The sequence below is a fragment of the Corvus brachyrhynchos genome, unplaced genomic scaffold (genome assembly GCF_000691975.1).
Source record: "Corvus brachyrhynchos isolate BGI_N302 unplaced genomic scaffold, ASM69197v1 scaffold229, whole genome shotgun sequence".
Lineage (NCBI taxonomy): Eukaryota > Metazoa > Chordata > Aves > Passeriformes > Corvidae > Corvus > Corvus brachyrhynchos.
This window is the reverse complement of record NW_008240042.1, coordinates 3170735-3186532: the sequence shown is the minus strand read 5'-3', so window position 1 is coordinate 3186532 and position 15798 is coordinate 3170735. Positions and strand designations below refer to the sequence as shown.

At 37.7% G+C, this 15798-nt stretch overlaps 1 protein-coding gene across 1 annotated transcript in view; it reads left to right on the top strand.

The window, feature by feature from the left end:
* The window catches only part of ABCE1 (ATP binding cassette subfamily E member 1), an 18358-nt gene extending 3741 nt beyond the window's left edge, over positions 1–14617 (top strand). Inside the window, exons 2-18 of the mRNA XM_017744149.1 lie at positions 3726–3893; positions 4195–4280; positions 4794–4891; positions 5270–5387; positions 7195–7332; positions 7479–7548; positions 8629–8725; positions 9678–9767; positions 10351–10472; positions 11136–11357; positions 11775–11834; positions 11919–11977; positions 12151–12261; positions 12352–12494; positions 12591–12713; positions 13726–13837; positions 14084–14617. Of these exons, the coding sequence (XP_017599638.1) occupies positions 3791–3893; positions 4195–4280; positions 4794–4891; positions 5270–5387; positions 7195–7332; positions 7479–7548; positions 8629–8725; positions 9678–9767; positions 10351–10472; positions 11136–11357; positions 11775–11834; positions 11919–11977; positions 12151–12261; positions 12352–12494; positions 12591–12713; positions 13726–13837; positions 14084–14131 (1800 nt within the window). The 5' untranslated portion in view covers positions 3726–3790 and the 3' untranslated portion in view covers positions 14132–14617. The remainder of the gene's footprint in view (positions 1–3725; positions 3894–4194; positions 4281–4793; positions 4892–5269; positions 5388–7194; positions 7333–7478; positions 7549–8628; positions 8726–9677; positions 9768–10350; positions 10473–11135; positions 11358–11774; positions 11835–11918; positions 11978–12150; positions 12262–12351; positions 12495–12590; positions 12714–13725; positions 13838–14083) is intronic.
* Positions 14618–15798: the final 1181 nt, after the last annotated feature.

Below are 15798 nucleotides of genomic sequence, written 5' to 3'. Positions count from 1 at the left end.
TTGGGGGGCTGGGGAGGGCAGCCTGCTGAGCCACAGCAGGTTTGTCTTCTGGAGCTCGCCTGTGGAACCCACGGAACTGGTTCACTGCTGCTTAGAGCCAGTGGTCTGTCTGTCTGCTCAGGCCTTGGAGAAAGGGCTGGCCCAGGTTAGGCACTTCCCCTGGGAAAACAGAGAGGGAGTGATTCACCCCCAAATACTCTTTGCACTGTAAACTGCAGGATTTTAATGAAAAGCATTGGGATGTCTTCCCAGAGAATGTATCTTTATTTGAAATAATGACAATAACCAGTATCTGTCCCCAAGAAAATTACCCTGACTCAGACAGCTTTATAGTCCTTAAAAGTAAGGCTTTCAGTTTCTTGTTTTCTCATGTATTAAAGTGAGAACTGCAGACTCATTATTCCGTGCCTGTTGGCCTGGCCTGTGGATGTCATTTCAATGTTCAGCCCTACTTTGTCAGTCTGGTCTGACAATACAGAACTGTTAAATAAATTTTAATTTTTTTTTTTAATATTCAGTTGTTTGTTTGAAAACATCAGCTGTGTTAATAGGACTTTCTGCCTTAGGAAATTTAAAATAGTAAAGTAAGAAAATTAAATACAAGTAGAAACTAGTGCAGTAAGGTTGGCAGCGTGACTAGTAGTTACATTCATTTATAGCTGATAAAGAATATTTTTGACATTAGTTTTAAAATACTTTGGAAATTTAATAAAGGAATAAGACTACCACTTTTAAAAGGAACCACTTAAATTATTCGTAACTATGTGTAGTGGTTTGGTCCAAAATACTCATTACTGTTTATCTGCTGTGAGATAAGAATTAGGAGAAATGCAAAGCAGGCACCAAACTTGAAAGAATATAAAGAAGTTTATTAACAGACCTAAAAGAAGAAAAAAAAATTATACCACCTTCAGAACTCTCCTCCTCCCCCCACCTTCCTCCCTTCTCCCACTGACAATGTGAAAAGACAACCCTTGAGATGTTCAGTCTGTTTACCACTTCCATAATAACCTTGTTCAGTCCATTTAGAAAGAGAAGTCTCTTCTTGCTCATGCTATGAAAACATTATCACAACAAGACAGCCGCCCACTTCCAAATATTGTTCAAACGATAGAGAGCTTGGAGGGGGAGTTTGCCTATTCTTAAATGTGGATCACAGAGGTGATCACAACTTTAAGTGGCTTAGAGAATTGTCCATATTCAAACTGGCCAGCTGATAGGTTCTATCAGTTCCCAGAGGAAACTGTAAGCACCCCTTAGCAAGGACGTCCCTTCCGGGACTATGCTTGCTAACCTATGACACTATGGTAGTAATGGATTTAAGGATACAGTAACATCTGCTTTTCTGACCTTTGCTGAGTGTTAGATGTCTATCTTCTTTTCATTCATATTGCAGTAATATCTGGAGGATTCCTTCCAACTGAAGCTTATGGAAGAGTAGAGTTTAACATGATAAATGTGCCATACACCTATTTGGTTCTTGCTTCCTTCAGGAGTTTGCCAGTCACAACCTTTCTTCATCCAGTAGCCTTATGAAATAAATACAGTCTGTAAACCACTGCAGGATACTTTGGTTTGGTGAAGCAAAGGTGAACTGGACATCCAACAGAAAATACTTTCTTTAATTAGAAATGTTGGAGTCCTTTGGATGCAACTGCAGCTTTGGGTTGTGTGGAAACCTGAAGTATTTCAAGACTTTTTCCCAATTATATCACTGAACTACTGATACTGCATTGAAATGGTTTTGAACATGCACCATCTGTAGGGCTGTCATCCCTTTATTTAGTGGTGGTGAGATGGAAATGCTTTGTACTTTATGGCATTTTTTGACCAAAAAAACCCTGTATGTCATCTGTAATATCTTATCTTCCAAGACCCTCATAATTCAGTTGTCTTTGTTGTTCTGGAGCTGAAGGGAGTTGTCCTTAGGCGTGCCTTGTTCGTAGGAACACAAAAGTTATTATTACTGTTATTTTCAGTACTGTGAGTGAATACAGTAATGGAAATATGAATGCACTTTAAAACACATTGCACCTTTTTTACCTGTCAAGACTTAAATGTAAAATTCTCTGCCCTTCCCTTCATTTGCTGCAGCTGTACAAAGTCCCAGTACTATCCCGTGCTTGTCAATGTACATTAAAAAAGCTAAGCAAGGAAAGAGAAGGTTGTAGGATACAAGTTGTAATTTCACATCTTTGCATGCATTTATTTGTTATTTCAGGAATATTTAATCATCTTGTACTCCACAGAATTATAGAATTTTTTAGGTTGGAAAAGATCTCCAAGGTAATTGAGTCCCACCATTAACACAGCACTGCCCCCTAACCTGTGTCCCCGAGTGCCACATCTACATGTCTTTTAAATGCCTCCAGGGATGGTGACACCACCACTTCCCTGAGCTGCCTGTTGTAGTGCTTGTCCACCTTTCAGCGAAGATATTTTTCCTAATATCCTATCTAAATCTCCCCTGGTTAAATCTGAGGCTGTTTCCTCTTGTCCTGTCTCTTGTTATTTTGGAGCAGAGTCCAATCCCCCACCTTGGTACACCTTCCTTTCAGGCAGTTGTAGCCAGTGATAAGGGCTCTCCTGAGCCTCCCTTTCTAAACACCCCCAGCTCCCTCAGCCGTTCCTCAGACCTGTGCTCCAGCCCCTTCCCCAGCTCCATTGCCCTTCTCTGGACTCCCTCCAGCACCTCAGTGTCTTTCTTGCACTGAGGGGCCCAGAACAGGACACAGCGCTCGAGGTGCAGCCTCACCAGTGCCCAGTACAGGGGCACAGTCACTGCCCTGGTCCTGCTGGCCACACTATTGCTGATGCAGGCCAGGTGCCATTGGCCTTCTTGGCCCCCTGGGCACAGCTGGCTCATGTGCAGTCACTGTTGACCAGCACCTCCAGGTCCTTTTCCACCAGGCTGCCCCAGCCTGTAGCACTGCCTGGGTTTGTTGTGACCCAAGGGCAGGACCCAGCGTTTGGCCTTACTGATCCTCTGCCTATGCATCCGGCTTGGCCACATCCTTCTGCAGACCCTTTCGATGTTCTTTATAAAGGATTTTACTTATTTTTATTGAAATGTATTATAGGCATTGATACCATATTAGGAGGTGCAGAATGTAACTGTAGTTATTTAAATACTACTGAAACTCGAGATTACAGAATCAAACATCATCGTGTATGTCTGCTCACGTTGCCTGCTTTATTTTTTATATGCAATTACAATTTTCACTTTGAAAACTAGTTTACATTTTACACTGTTTTAAACCTTTAATACAGAATATTGGCATACAGTTCGTAAATGTAAATTCTAATTATATTCTCGGAGTAATAGTTGTAGTCACAGTTTGACAGTGTGAACAAGGGTGCTTTACACAAGGCAGCTTGTGAAACTAGACTTTGCAGCTGTATAGATTCTTACTTATGTTCTTACTACAATATGCTTTTTTTGGAAACAAATCCATTTTCAGATATAATCACAATTTTATTTTTATACTGGAAAAATAGTAATGGGATGGAAAGTCGATGTTAAAAATTTGTGCAGTTGTCTATGCATCAGTATCCTTGTTATTTGTATCTCTGACTTTGCTCTGTTTGCCACGTTGCTTAAAGGAGGAAAAAATCAATTAATTTTGTGTTTTTCATCTCTGCACTCCACTAGTAATAACTTAGGACATGTCTGTTCTCTGTACTGTCAGTAACATGGGGGTTTTTTCCCTTTTTTTTTCCATAAGGTCTGGAAGACTCCCACTACTCCTTGTCATAATTGGTGTATGTGTTTAACCCTAAATTGTGCATTATGGCAGACAAATTAACAAGAATTGCTATAGTCAACCATGACAAGTGTAAGCCAAAGAAATGTCGTCAGGAATGCAAGAAGAGTTGTCCTGTGGTTCGAATGGGTAAGATACAATGTAACAAAGTATTTAAGCAATTGGAGACAATTCAATTTCTACTAGGAGGAATGAGCTTTTTGTAATTGCTAGATTTTTGTGTATCATTCAAGGTTTTGTTTCATAAAGCCTTTAGAAATATCACTGAAAGCAGGAACAATTCTTAGTAATAATGACACTTTTCAACCCTTTAGATGATCTAAAGTTGCACTGAACATTCATCAGTTGCATGTTCCTCTGTGGAATTTAGTAGGCAGGAGTTCTGATTCACCAGAAACTTTATTGACCTTATCTTATTTTTTTTCACCAGGAAAACTTTGCATAGAAGTCACATCACAGAGCAAAATAGCATGGATTTCAGAAACACTTTGTATTGGTTGTGGTATTTGCATCAAGGTAAATGTTAAACTGCTTTTTTTTAAAGTGCTAAATGTTCCTTATTTTGCTATTATATTTAGTAATGCATACTGTTAACTTGAAAAAGCAGTTTTCTTTCCTGGACTGATCAGACCAAGTTAACTGCTACTGTTCACAGAAAGTTAAGAACTGTGTCACTTGACTGAACTGGTTGAGTTGCAGGGTGTGGGTTTTGTTGTGGCTTTGTTTTTGCTTAGCTTTGTTTGGGTTTCTTGTTTGTGTCTGTAGACAGCAGCAGAATGATGTTTTTTTGAAAGAGGTGGAGAATATGTGCAGTGTGCCTTACTTGTATTGTAGACCAACAGTCTAAATTGCTGACCATTAATTTGAAAAATGTGGTATAGAACTTCCTTGGCAGGTTGATCATGTAAAGGAAATTTGGCACAAGTCCATGTAAAAATGCAAATGCACAGCTGGGTGCAGTATAAAACATAGTCTTTTGATAATAAATTGTTGTGTGCACTAAAAATCTCTATTTTATTTCAATTCCAGAAATGCCCTTTTGCAGCTTTGTCAATTGTTAACTTACCTAGCAACCTGGAGAAAGAAACAACGCATAGATACTGTGCCAATGCCTTCAAACTTCACAGGTATTTTATTTTTCAAATATCAATGTAACAGAGACAAAAAATCCAACATAGTGCACATCCAAGCGTTCTTGTTTCTTATTTCCAGTAGCTTCCTTTTAGAATGTTAATTACGTTTTTCTTAGTAAAAGGTATTATAATGAAATAAAGTGTAAGGGATTATTTTACAGAGCTCCTATTTAAAAACAGACTACCCTTAAATATTTCTTATGATCTTCTATTTGTAAGGAATTTGATATTATTTGAGTTAGATATTTGCAAGTTAACAAAGTGGGCTGTAATAATGAGAAATCTGAAAATGACTTGTAACATTTACTTGACCACTTAATGTTGGTGTCTGATGACATTAATATAACACAAAGTTATCAATGTTGTGTACAGGTTGCCTATCCCTCGTCCAGGTGAAGTGCTGGGATTGGTTGGAACCAATGGTATTGGAAAATCAACTGCCTTGAAAATTTTAGCAGGAAAACAGAAGCCAAATCTTGGAAAATATGATGTATGTATCAGCAATAGAGTTGGCATTCTAGATAGCTGTGTTTATATATTTGGACTGAATTTTTGTATTTGTGTGGATCTTGGCGCTTTCCCTGTTAACAGCCAGTGACCTACTCCACACAGGAACAGTAGTAGAAGGTTATTGTTAACAAAGGCTTTCTTGCAAATTGCGTGTATCTCTCAAGAAAGATCAGGATACTAATTATAACTATAACTCGCAGAAGATAAATATCAGAGGTGGGTTTCTGTCTTGAAGTCACACTTAAGGGCTTGGAGTTTTTTTAATACCAGTCTTTTAAAAAATGTCAAGTTTTTCTCCCTGCACAATTTACCTGTTCCCAGGAGGGATTTCCATAGCTCAAGTTTTGGAGTTTCTTCTAAGTTAACTTTGTTTTTATCTGAATAGCTCTAGGGTCTATGAGCACTTGCCATGTACACTTGTAATTTCTTAGGCATTTTTATCTTTGATTCTTTTGAGGAGGATTTCTCATAAAGTATGTTGTTAGTACGTAAGCTGTGGTTGAAGATATTTTCCAGTGTACAGTTTAATACTGAGCTCTGAAAATCCTTAGTTTCTTCATGTTGCTAGTTACTTAGAGATAAGATTTTTTGAGAACCAGACTTAACAACAACTTGTAACTGCTGGTATTGATGGGAATTCATAATCCATTTTCCTATGTATGTACTCCAAGTCAAACTGCAGCCAGTGAGCAAAATACCAGGGCTTCTTTACCTAGCACTACTCCAAAGAGTAAATACTGTTAGAGAAAAGGCATAAATAACTACTATTAGTACTCGTCTTATAAGTATTTCAGATATCAGTTTCTTACCTTCAAATTGTACAGGGACAATTGAATTCTGATGGACACTTTTGTCCTTCAATAAGCACTTGTAAGAACAAGTGTGTTCAAACTTTCTTCAGCAGTTTCTTTACCTGAAAGAGTAATGTTTTGATAAACTATTCATTTCATGGCGGCCACCTAAAGCTGCAAAGAAATAATCATTTCCCAGATAAATTCTCTTTCAAGTTTGGTTTATATTATTTTGTGGACTTCTTGTTTCAGGTGGTACTATTGCAGAAATAGCAAAATTTTTGACTTTCTGAATGTGTATTTAATTGAATTACCATGCTTCCAAAATCAGACTTTGCTGTGAAGGAGCTATATCAGTATGACCACAGAAACATGTGGTATGAATTGAATCTTCCATGTTGCTTCTGCTCTAAAACTGATGGAGCATTTCCAAACCTGCTTGGTTTGGAAATATGACTGTGTCAGTCTGATTCCATACTGTTTATCATCAAAGTAATTAACTCAGCACCCCTCAGAGTAGTACACTGTGCAAGGGGGAACTCTTCATGGGTGAGTGCTTTGAATAGTCCCTTTCTTTTTCAGCTTGTCATTTTTCCTTGGTCTTCTCATTCTTTTTCCTTGGAAATGTTTGCTAGAAGCAGAGAAAACTACCAAATTTTATTGCATCTTCTGTGCAAGTTTGTGCTTTTATCGTTCCAGTCCTTTTCCTTTGGATTAGCTGTAGTGTAGTACTCTAATTCATGCTGTCATTTTCCCCATGAAGTTGTTTCAGTTCAGTAGATTCTTTACTGTGCAAATTTAATTTTTTTTTTTTTTAAGGCTAGTGATACCTGGAAAAAATCTCTGAACTTTGTTTTTAGAATGTTTTTGGAGGGTTTTTTTGTTTGTTAACTTACAAGCATATTCTATTTTCCCTTATTGGTTGGAATTTAAAATTAGGGTTTCTTATTATGCTTTTAATGGTATAAGTAAACCCAGGCTTTAATTTTGTCACAGGATCCACCTGACTGGCAAGAAATTTTGACTTACTTCCGAGGATCCGAATTACAAAATTATTTTACCAAGATCCTGGAAGATGACCTTAAAGCTATCATTAAACCTCAGTACGTGGACCAGATCCCTAAAGCTGCAAAGGTGAGACCTTTCACAAGTTAATAGAAAGCTGGGAGCTTCTTCTGTAGTACTTCTCTTGTGATTAAAGGTTTTATTTAGCAGCATAATTCAGAACTGTCTGAAATGTTTTATGTTGTTTGTTTTGTTCTTTATTATCTATCATGCAGGGAACAGTGGGATCAATTCTGGATAGGAAGGATGAAACTAAGACACAAACTGTTGTATGTCAGCAGCTTGGTAAGTAATTTTGTACAGTCAAATTTTAAAGCAGTTGAGAAGCTTGTATTTACTGAAACAATCAAGTTACCAGAATGTGATAGAACATGTAAATTATACCAAAAAAAATTATATACGTAAATTATACAAAAAAAACCCAGAGAAAAAGTAAAGGTGCTTTAGTGTAAAGCCTAGGGCTAAATAACACAAATAATACTTCCTGGTGGCAAAGGCAAACTAATTGATACATGCTAGTTAACAGAATGTAATGCAGTTTCTGTTTCATAGTAGAAAGTGCTTATTTTTAAATCTGCTGCTCTTGCTTGCTCACAAGTGTGGCAAAATCTTAGCATCCCCCTTGGGAGAACCACTGCATGTAGAAAGTATTATCCTAGTGTACCACACTCCCCCCAAAGCTTATATACATCTAATTATAGTAGGAGTAACACTGACTTCTGAGATTAATATAACTAATAAGAGCATCTGCATAGTTCAGCCCTGGTGATGTTTTGTATGTGTTTTATGTTTGGTTGTTACTGAATTTAGTTGTTGCTAAATTCACAATAGGATTCTCTTTGGTAGAACTGGGTGGTAAAAGTGGGGCTGCCATTGTGCCACCAAGAACATGGGCTTTGAGTCTCAATTTATTAGTGACACAATCTATTCTTGAAATGCAGTGTTCATTAAACTGCCTAGAAAATACTGGCTTCACCCTTCTGCTGTAAGGTTTGAGGGACTTGATTTTCTTGAAAACCAGAACTCTTCAGCCAAGTCTGACAACAAACACTTTCAAACCTGGTATAGTTTCTTTTTAGGGCCAGAAGTCTTTACCAAATATGTGGTGGAAAAAGAAATAGTATTGTAATCCTTCTGCATGATAAGAAGCAGCCATGCAGTTAATGCTGCAGAGAAGCCATAGCTTGCTGTGACATAGTATTAGCAGTATGATACTGATACTGTATAAACTGAATGCTTATTCTCCTTTGTTTTCTTTTCCTCTGTGTAGAATGCTTGCTATTTTTATACATGTTTCTGTAGGTAATAAAAATATGGATTGTTGTGTTGGTTATAACATACCTAAAATTAACCACTTATTTGCAGACTTAACACACCTGAAAGAAAGAAATGTTGAGGACCTTTCAGGAGGAGAACTTCAGAGATTTGCTTGTGCAGTTGTTTGCATTCAGAAGGCTGATATGTATGTTTAATTTACTTCTGTTACACATTGCTTCTAATAATCTGTCTCAGAATATGGTCCTCGAATTTACACTTAACAATAATACTTCTGTTTGAAACATTGAAAAGTATTTATTAATTATTAAATAAAGTTTTAAAAGGATTTTTTAAAAAACCAAAACTTTTGCCAACTCATCAGCTGAAAGCCATATTTAGTTCATGTATAGTCTCTGGATTTTGCATACTTTTATTTACCTGAGTGGAAATAGCTGATTTCAGAAGCTAGTGTTAAATTTCAGCATCACAACTTCATAACCTCTCCCTAATCCCACCTAAATATATCCTGTTGGACAGCACACCTGTCTCAGCCTCTCTGAATGAGAAAGGTACAGCTGCTTCCCCACCTCTTGGAACTTGTGTCCCTCCTCTCCTGTCTTGCAAGCAGGAAATCAGTGTCTAATCTATGCTGTTTCCTGACTCCTTGGGACCAGGAAAGCAAAATCAGAAGAGTTATGAGGTTTTGGGTTTTTTGCTTTGATGAGGTTTTAGTTGGTTGGTTTTGTTCTGCTTGGGCTGCTGTTTTTTGGTTGGTTGGTGTGAGTTTCCTTGTTCAGTTTTCTCTTTTTGGAAGATGTCCTTCTTCCATTCTTCTAAAGTATTTCTGCACTTTTCAGTTCATGTTAAATTAAGGTAACTCAGAATGAGTGCATGGGACTCCTAACTGCTGATTTCTTGTAACTTTTGGTAACTTTGTCAGAGCTCATGACAAAGTAATACTTAACTCACTTTTCAGATGACAGTCTACAGAGAATGAAGGCAGGTGTGCACAATTCTCATTTTTTGTCTCCCTTTCTCAGTATAAATAATGATATTTTTTTTATTTCCATGTATTTAATGGTTGAAATGTTAATATTATGTTTGAATAAGTAGAAAGCTTGCATTCACTAAGACTTCACTCCTCCTTTTGGGATTAGCTTCATGTTTGATGAACCTTCCAGCTACTTGGATGTCAAGCAGCGATTGAAGGCTGCCATTACTATTCGGTCCCTGATAAACCCTGACAGGTAAATACAAGCTTCAAATGTTTTGCTAGACTGTAATAATGCATGCCTGTTCACAGAGAGAAGAAACATCCAGTCCATCTCCTTAGAAGTGCTTACTCCTCAGTATGGTATACTAACATGTTTCAAATATTCCAAGCCAGTCATATTCTATTCTTTTGCATTTTGGAAACTTACTTCCTGTAGTTTCTTGTCTCGATTCAGAATTTTGTAATAAGGATGGGAAAACATTGGTGGTTACTTTCCACCTGAATATTGCTGTTTCATCCCTTTCTCACAAAGATTTTTATTTTCTTAAAATGTGCTAAGTATTTTTCACTCAAATCAATCAATATCCTTCCACTTACATAAAGAAGCTGCCAGTTTACACTGAAGATGGGCTTTCAATTTGTCATTTGCAAGTTTATTGGACAGTTTAAAAAATGCTTGTTAGAGATTTGAACTCTCTCCTTTTTTAGTATAAAGTGAAGAAACCATGTTAACTAAAAATCGTGTTGATAGCTCTTGTTTATGCAAGACTAGAGTAAGAAAAAAGGAAAAATGTTTTGCACTGAAGTAAAAAAGCATCTCTCTGGCTCTTTTTCAGGTACATTATTGTTGTAGAGCATGATCTAAGTGTGTTAGATTATCTCTCTGACTTTATCTGCTGCCTGTATGGTGTGCCAAGTGCTTATGGTGTTGTTACCATGCCTTTCAGCGTAAGAGAAGGTAATTCTTGCCATATTTCTCCTTTTAAGCATAACCAAAAAAGACAGCAAAATGCCCATTGTCTGTTGTATAAACTTGTCCTCTTCCTGTTACAGTTCAGCAATGAAAATCTACTGTTTGATTTTCTGCAGAATTTCTGTGTTACATGATTCTAAATTTGTAACTCAGCCCAAAAGCCTTAATTATGAAATGCCCTTTTTCTCTTGCTATGGACATCATTTTGATACTTGTAGGCATTTCGTAAACAGTGGAGTTACACAAAAGACCTTATTAGCAGAGAAAGGGCAGGAGGCAGTTTGCACAGTGCAGAGGTACATATTGTTCATCTGAATTGACCCCACTTGTAGTACTGAGCTCAGTAAAAACTCGTTTTGAGAGAATGGGCCCAACAGCAGTAGTTCCTTTAAGCCCCACACACATCACTAACTGTGGGTTTTCAGGAAGAGCTGCTACAGCCATTCTGTAATTTAGTAAGGGTTTTCTTTATTCAGTTTGTATAATGTGCACACTTTAAAAAGGGGAGGTCTTGTTGCTTCTTTTACCGTGCCATTTAAATTCCAGAATTCTCCTTACCTGAATGGAATTTATAGCCAGGAATTGAAATTCATCTTGTTTTACTTTGTTACAGACCTTTTTTAATGATCTTTTTTCCTCCCATCATAGGCATAAACATTTTCCTAGATGGCTATGTTCCAACAGAAAATCTAAGGTTTCGAGATGCATCTCTGGTATTTAAAGTAGCTGAGACAGCTAACGAAGAAGAGGTTAAAAAGATGTGTATGTACAAATATCCAGGAATGAAAAAAAAGATGGGAGAATTTGAACTATCCATAGTAGCTGGAGAATTCACCGATTCTGAAATTATGGTGATGTTAGGGGAAAATGGTGAGTGCAATTTATGTTGGAAACTGTTTCTCCAACCTTGAATATGCTCCTAAAGCCCTTCTTCACTTTGGGAGCCAGGCTTCAGAATTACTGAGTTTGAGTCAGGTTGAGCTGCTTGTTACCTGGGGAAGACATCACACCATGAGTCCCCTGACTAGAGAGGTGAAGTTACCGTGTGTTAACAATGCCATTGTTTGTCTGTTACCCCATTTTAACACCTTACCATTTTAAGATGTCTCTTCCATTTGAAAAAGCAAGTAGTAAGTGCTGGAAGTTAATACAGGAGTTCTCAAAGCAGTCTAATTTTAAAATGTATTCTTTATTAAATAGTCTTTGTTGTTGTTGTATCAGTGACTTAATTGTTAGAGGTCTAAATTACTAAAAAGTGATTAATCTGTAACTTGTATTTTAACTTAGGAACTGGCAAAACAACATTTATCCGAATGCTTGCAGGAAGACTTACACCTGATGAAGGAGGTAATGTGTAATACCTTAGCTGAAATCTATTTTAAAGATACTGGAAAGGCTCTTGTTTACAATATTAATTTTGGTTTTTTATAGGTGAGGTCCCAGTCCTAAATGTTAGCTACAAACCACAGAAAATCAGCCCTAAATCTACGGTATGTTTCAGCCTTATTTACTAAGTATTGTGTTTGCTACAAAACGCAGAGACAGAAATTTTTTTATTCTTATTTTATATCTATTATCTATTTTAGATAGAATTTTTTTATTCTATTTATGCTTGTTTTCTTGTGGTGCATAAAACTGAATAGCAACATTTTCCTTTTGCTAGGGAAGCGTCCGTCAGCTGCTGCACGAGAAGATCAGAGATGCCTATACACACCCCCAGTTTGTAACTGACGTGATGAAACCTCTTCAGATAGAAAACATCATTGACCAGGAGGTATTAATTGCTTGAATCAACATCCCACTTGTCTTAACTCTTAACCTGTACCTGAACTAAGCATGGCCTTGTTTCTTCCCACACCACCAGGTTCAGACACTGTCTGGTGGTGAGTTGCAGCGTGTGGCATTAGCTCTTTGTCTGGGTAAACCTGCAGATGTTTATCTGATTGATGAGCCCTCAGCATATTTGGACTCTGAACAGCGTCTGATGGCTGCCAGAGTCATTAAACGGTGAGTACACATGGTGGGGAAGGAACTGAAATTGGCAATAGTACTACAATGAGATCACATTACTCTCTCTTCTTTTCTTTTTCTCCCTCATTTCAGTTTCATTCTCCATGCTAAAAAAACAGCTTTTGTGGTAGAACATGATTTTATCATGGCTACATATCTTGCTGATCGTGTGATTGTTTTTGATGGCATTCCTTCAAAGAACACACTGGCAAACAGGTAAGAGAGTTGTTGGGATTAGTAAGCAAGATTGTCATCCCTGCTTAGGGAAATTTAAGCTGCATCCAAGGCTGTCCTGAGGGTTCTGACTTTGGTTTTGAATCATGGAACAGAAAATGGGATTAATTCTCACAGGCTGGCTAGACCAGAGCTGGGGTGGGGTTGGAGAACCTAACCAAACCCTCAAGAACTAGACCACCTCCTGGCTTAGACCAGCCTTAAGCCAACTGCACAATGGCTAAATTACGATCAGAAGAGATCAAGTAAGTAGCATCAATAGTAAGGAAACAAAAAAGTACCATCTGTTAAGTGTGCTCATTGAAAATAACTTTCAGATGTATTAAAAGAAAGCAGTGTATTAGTGGTACCTGTATGCAGATGTAGTGAAGGGCAAGTCTTGACAGCGACATGCAGCGTACATTGTTTTACTCTTTCAAAGCTGTCCCATTTGATATGTCTACTTTTGTAAATAATTTCATGTAGATTACAGAGACTTTTTGATGAGCAGCCTTATCAGAAACCAGGGTTTTAGAACAGTGAGTACTTGGCACAAGCCAGATGAAGTAAACACATTGGTCTGCCATGTGTCTGCAACCCCCTGCTCTCCTGGTTTTGATGGTGTTCCTTCCAAGAACACACGTATTGGAATTCAAAAATAGCAATTATACCCCGATGCTGAGAAAGCTATGATCTTTGTCAGATTTCGCTTATGGTGCAAGGGTTGGGGTTTTTTTCTTTGAATATAAGCAAGTGTGCCGGCACACACATGTAGATACAAAATAAAAATAATGCAAAGGTCATGGCTGGAAGCCACACTGAGGTACTACTCTCATCTTTCAGCAGCCTCTCGGACAAGGTTTGACTAAAAATGTAGCACAGCCCAGTACATCAAATGCAGCTCACATTTGCATTTCCAGCTCTGATTGAACTCAGGATGGAACTCAAAGTTGCCTGTAATTGTACAGTATAATACTTCTGAAAATGTAGCTAAAATATTCTTCTCTTTTAACAGTCCACAGACTCTTTTGGCTGGAATGAATAAGTTTTTATCTCAGCTTGAAATCACTTTTAGAAGAGACCCCAACAATTACAGACCAAGAATAAACAAACTCAATTCCATCAAGGTAAGAGAGGAGCACCTTTACAGTAAAGGAGCTGTGATTGTTTAATATGAAGCCAGGTTTTAAAGTAAGGACCAAAATGAAGATTGACATGGGAGTTCTGCTGTGCTGGAGAAACAGCATGTGAAACTAGTAAGAGTAATAATAAGGGAAGCAGAAAGGAGTTTAGATAAGTGTCTTTTATTTCAGTTATGTTCAAGTCTGCCAAAGACTACTTCAAGTAACTGTGACCTTTTTTCTCTTCCCAAGGATGTGGAACAAAAGAAGAGTGGAAACTACTTCTTCCTGGATGACTAAATATTGAATCCCAGCATCTTTTTAACTGGCATCTAGACATGCATATTGGAACCTAAACAGCTGTGATGAGATGGCTCAGATCAGGTTTTAGAAAAATTAATCTTTTGGAGCTTAAAATCTCTTGCTGCATTTAACATCCAAGACAGTAGCAGTAAACATCCTAGTCTGAGTAAAACTGCCACTTTCTATATTTTGGTGACACAGCCCTATTTTCAGTGTAAAAATTTCAAAATAGACCACCTTGAAATTGTGCAAATGGGTCTTCTGATTTTTCAAAATTTAAGGGAGGTTTTCAATTCAATATATCCTACTCATGTACCAAGTGCTGACTGAACTTCCTCATTTTAAAATAAATCTTTGAGGCTGTTTTCTGTCTAAGAGGGAAGTTTACTAAGAATGTCACGCTACAGGACCGACTCCTCTTTCTAAAAGGTTGAATCTCTCTGGATGAGGGTTTCAAAAATAAAATATCCACCTAACTTACAACTCTTCTGTGACACTGCAGAATTTCTTCAATAACTAATTCAGAAGTGTGTATATGATGTCACACACCCCTTTTCTCACACTGTAGTGCACACAGACGATGCAGCACAAAGAATGTAAAAGGTAGCGACATCTTTTTTTGATCATCTGCCCCTGTGCATCTTCTCAGACCTAGTGAGACGAAAATAATTTGTGAAACACTCTTAAGGAAATACTAACATCCTTTCCATCTTTCCAACTTCCTCTTCCATGAAGTTTTTATAAGGTTAAGATGCAGGAATTACTTTAAGAAAAAGTAGAAGCCTTGATCCTTACTACAGACAAAAATAAAGTAAGAAATATCTTGCTAAAACCTTACTTCCAGATACAGTAAGGTCCTTGAGGGAACCAGAAAGGAAATTTAAAGGTTCCTTGCTTACTTAAGCAGACATGTAAAAACAACTTTCAGCTATGTATCTTGAAAGGAAGGGTGTTTTCCATTCAACAGTTCTCTGCCTTCACTGGCATGTGAAAAACATTATGAGAAAACATGGCTTTGTTCTTTGTTTACATTTTTGCCTCAGAAGCTACAGAAAGGAGTGGTTTTGTTTTTTAAGGCATTCTGTGTGTTAGTAACGTGGTTATTTCATAACCTTGGCAGTACTGAGCATTATATACACATTACCTCCCTCTTGTCTTGTAACAGCAATCCACCTGTACTACACCAGCAGAGGGACTCCCTATGGAAGTGCAAGTATTGAATACATCTTTACACCATCACCCTGGTCAGACAAAAACTTCCAAAGGCTGACTAAAGCTTGTTCTCCTCTCACAGCTTAACTCCCCTTGGAGTGGAGTTGTGCATTTTCTCTTAATCACGTGTAATAAGGCTAGGTAAAGATGTGGTTCAGCAAATACCTGAAGCTGTGTATCACAGCTCATTATATGCTGAATATTACATATATTAACAGGAAGATCCTGCAGTCTAAAACATCATGCCCCAGGCCAGAGGTTGGGCCAATCAATCTACAGCTCTTTCAGCAAGAGAGGAAACCAGACTTACTTGATCAGCAATGGAGAAAATACATCTACACCTTCCACTCCTTCACTGTCCTAGAGTAGCAAGGCAGTGTAGGCCCAGCTGAAAGTTGGTTTTTAAAAGTAAATTCTAAAAGCACATCCCTCCTAGTTACTGCCATGCCTCT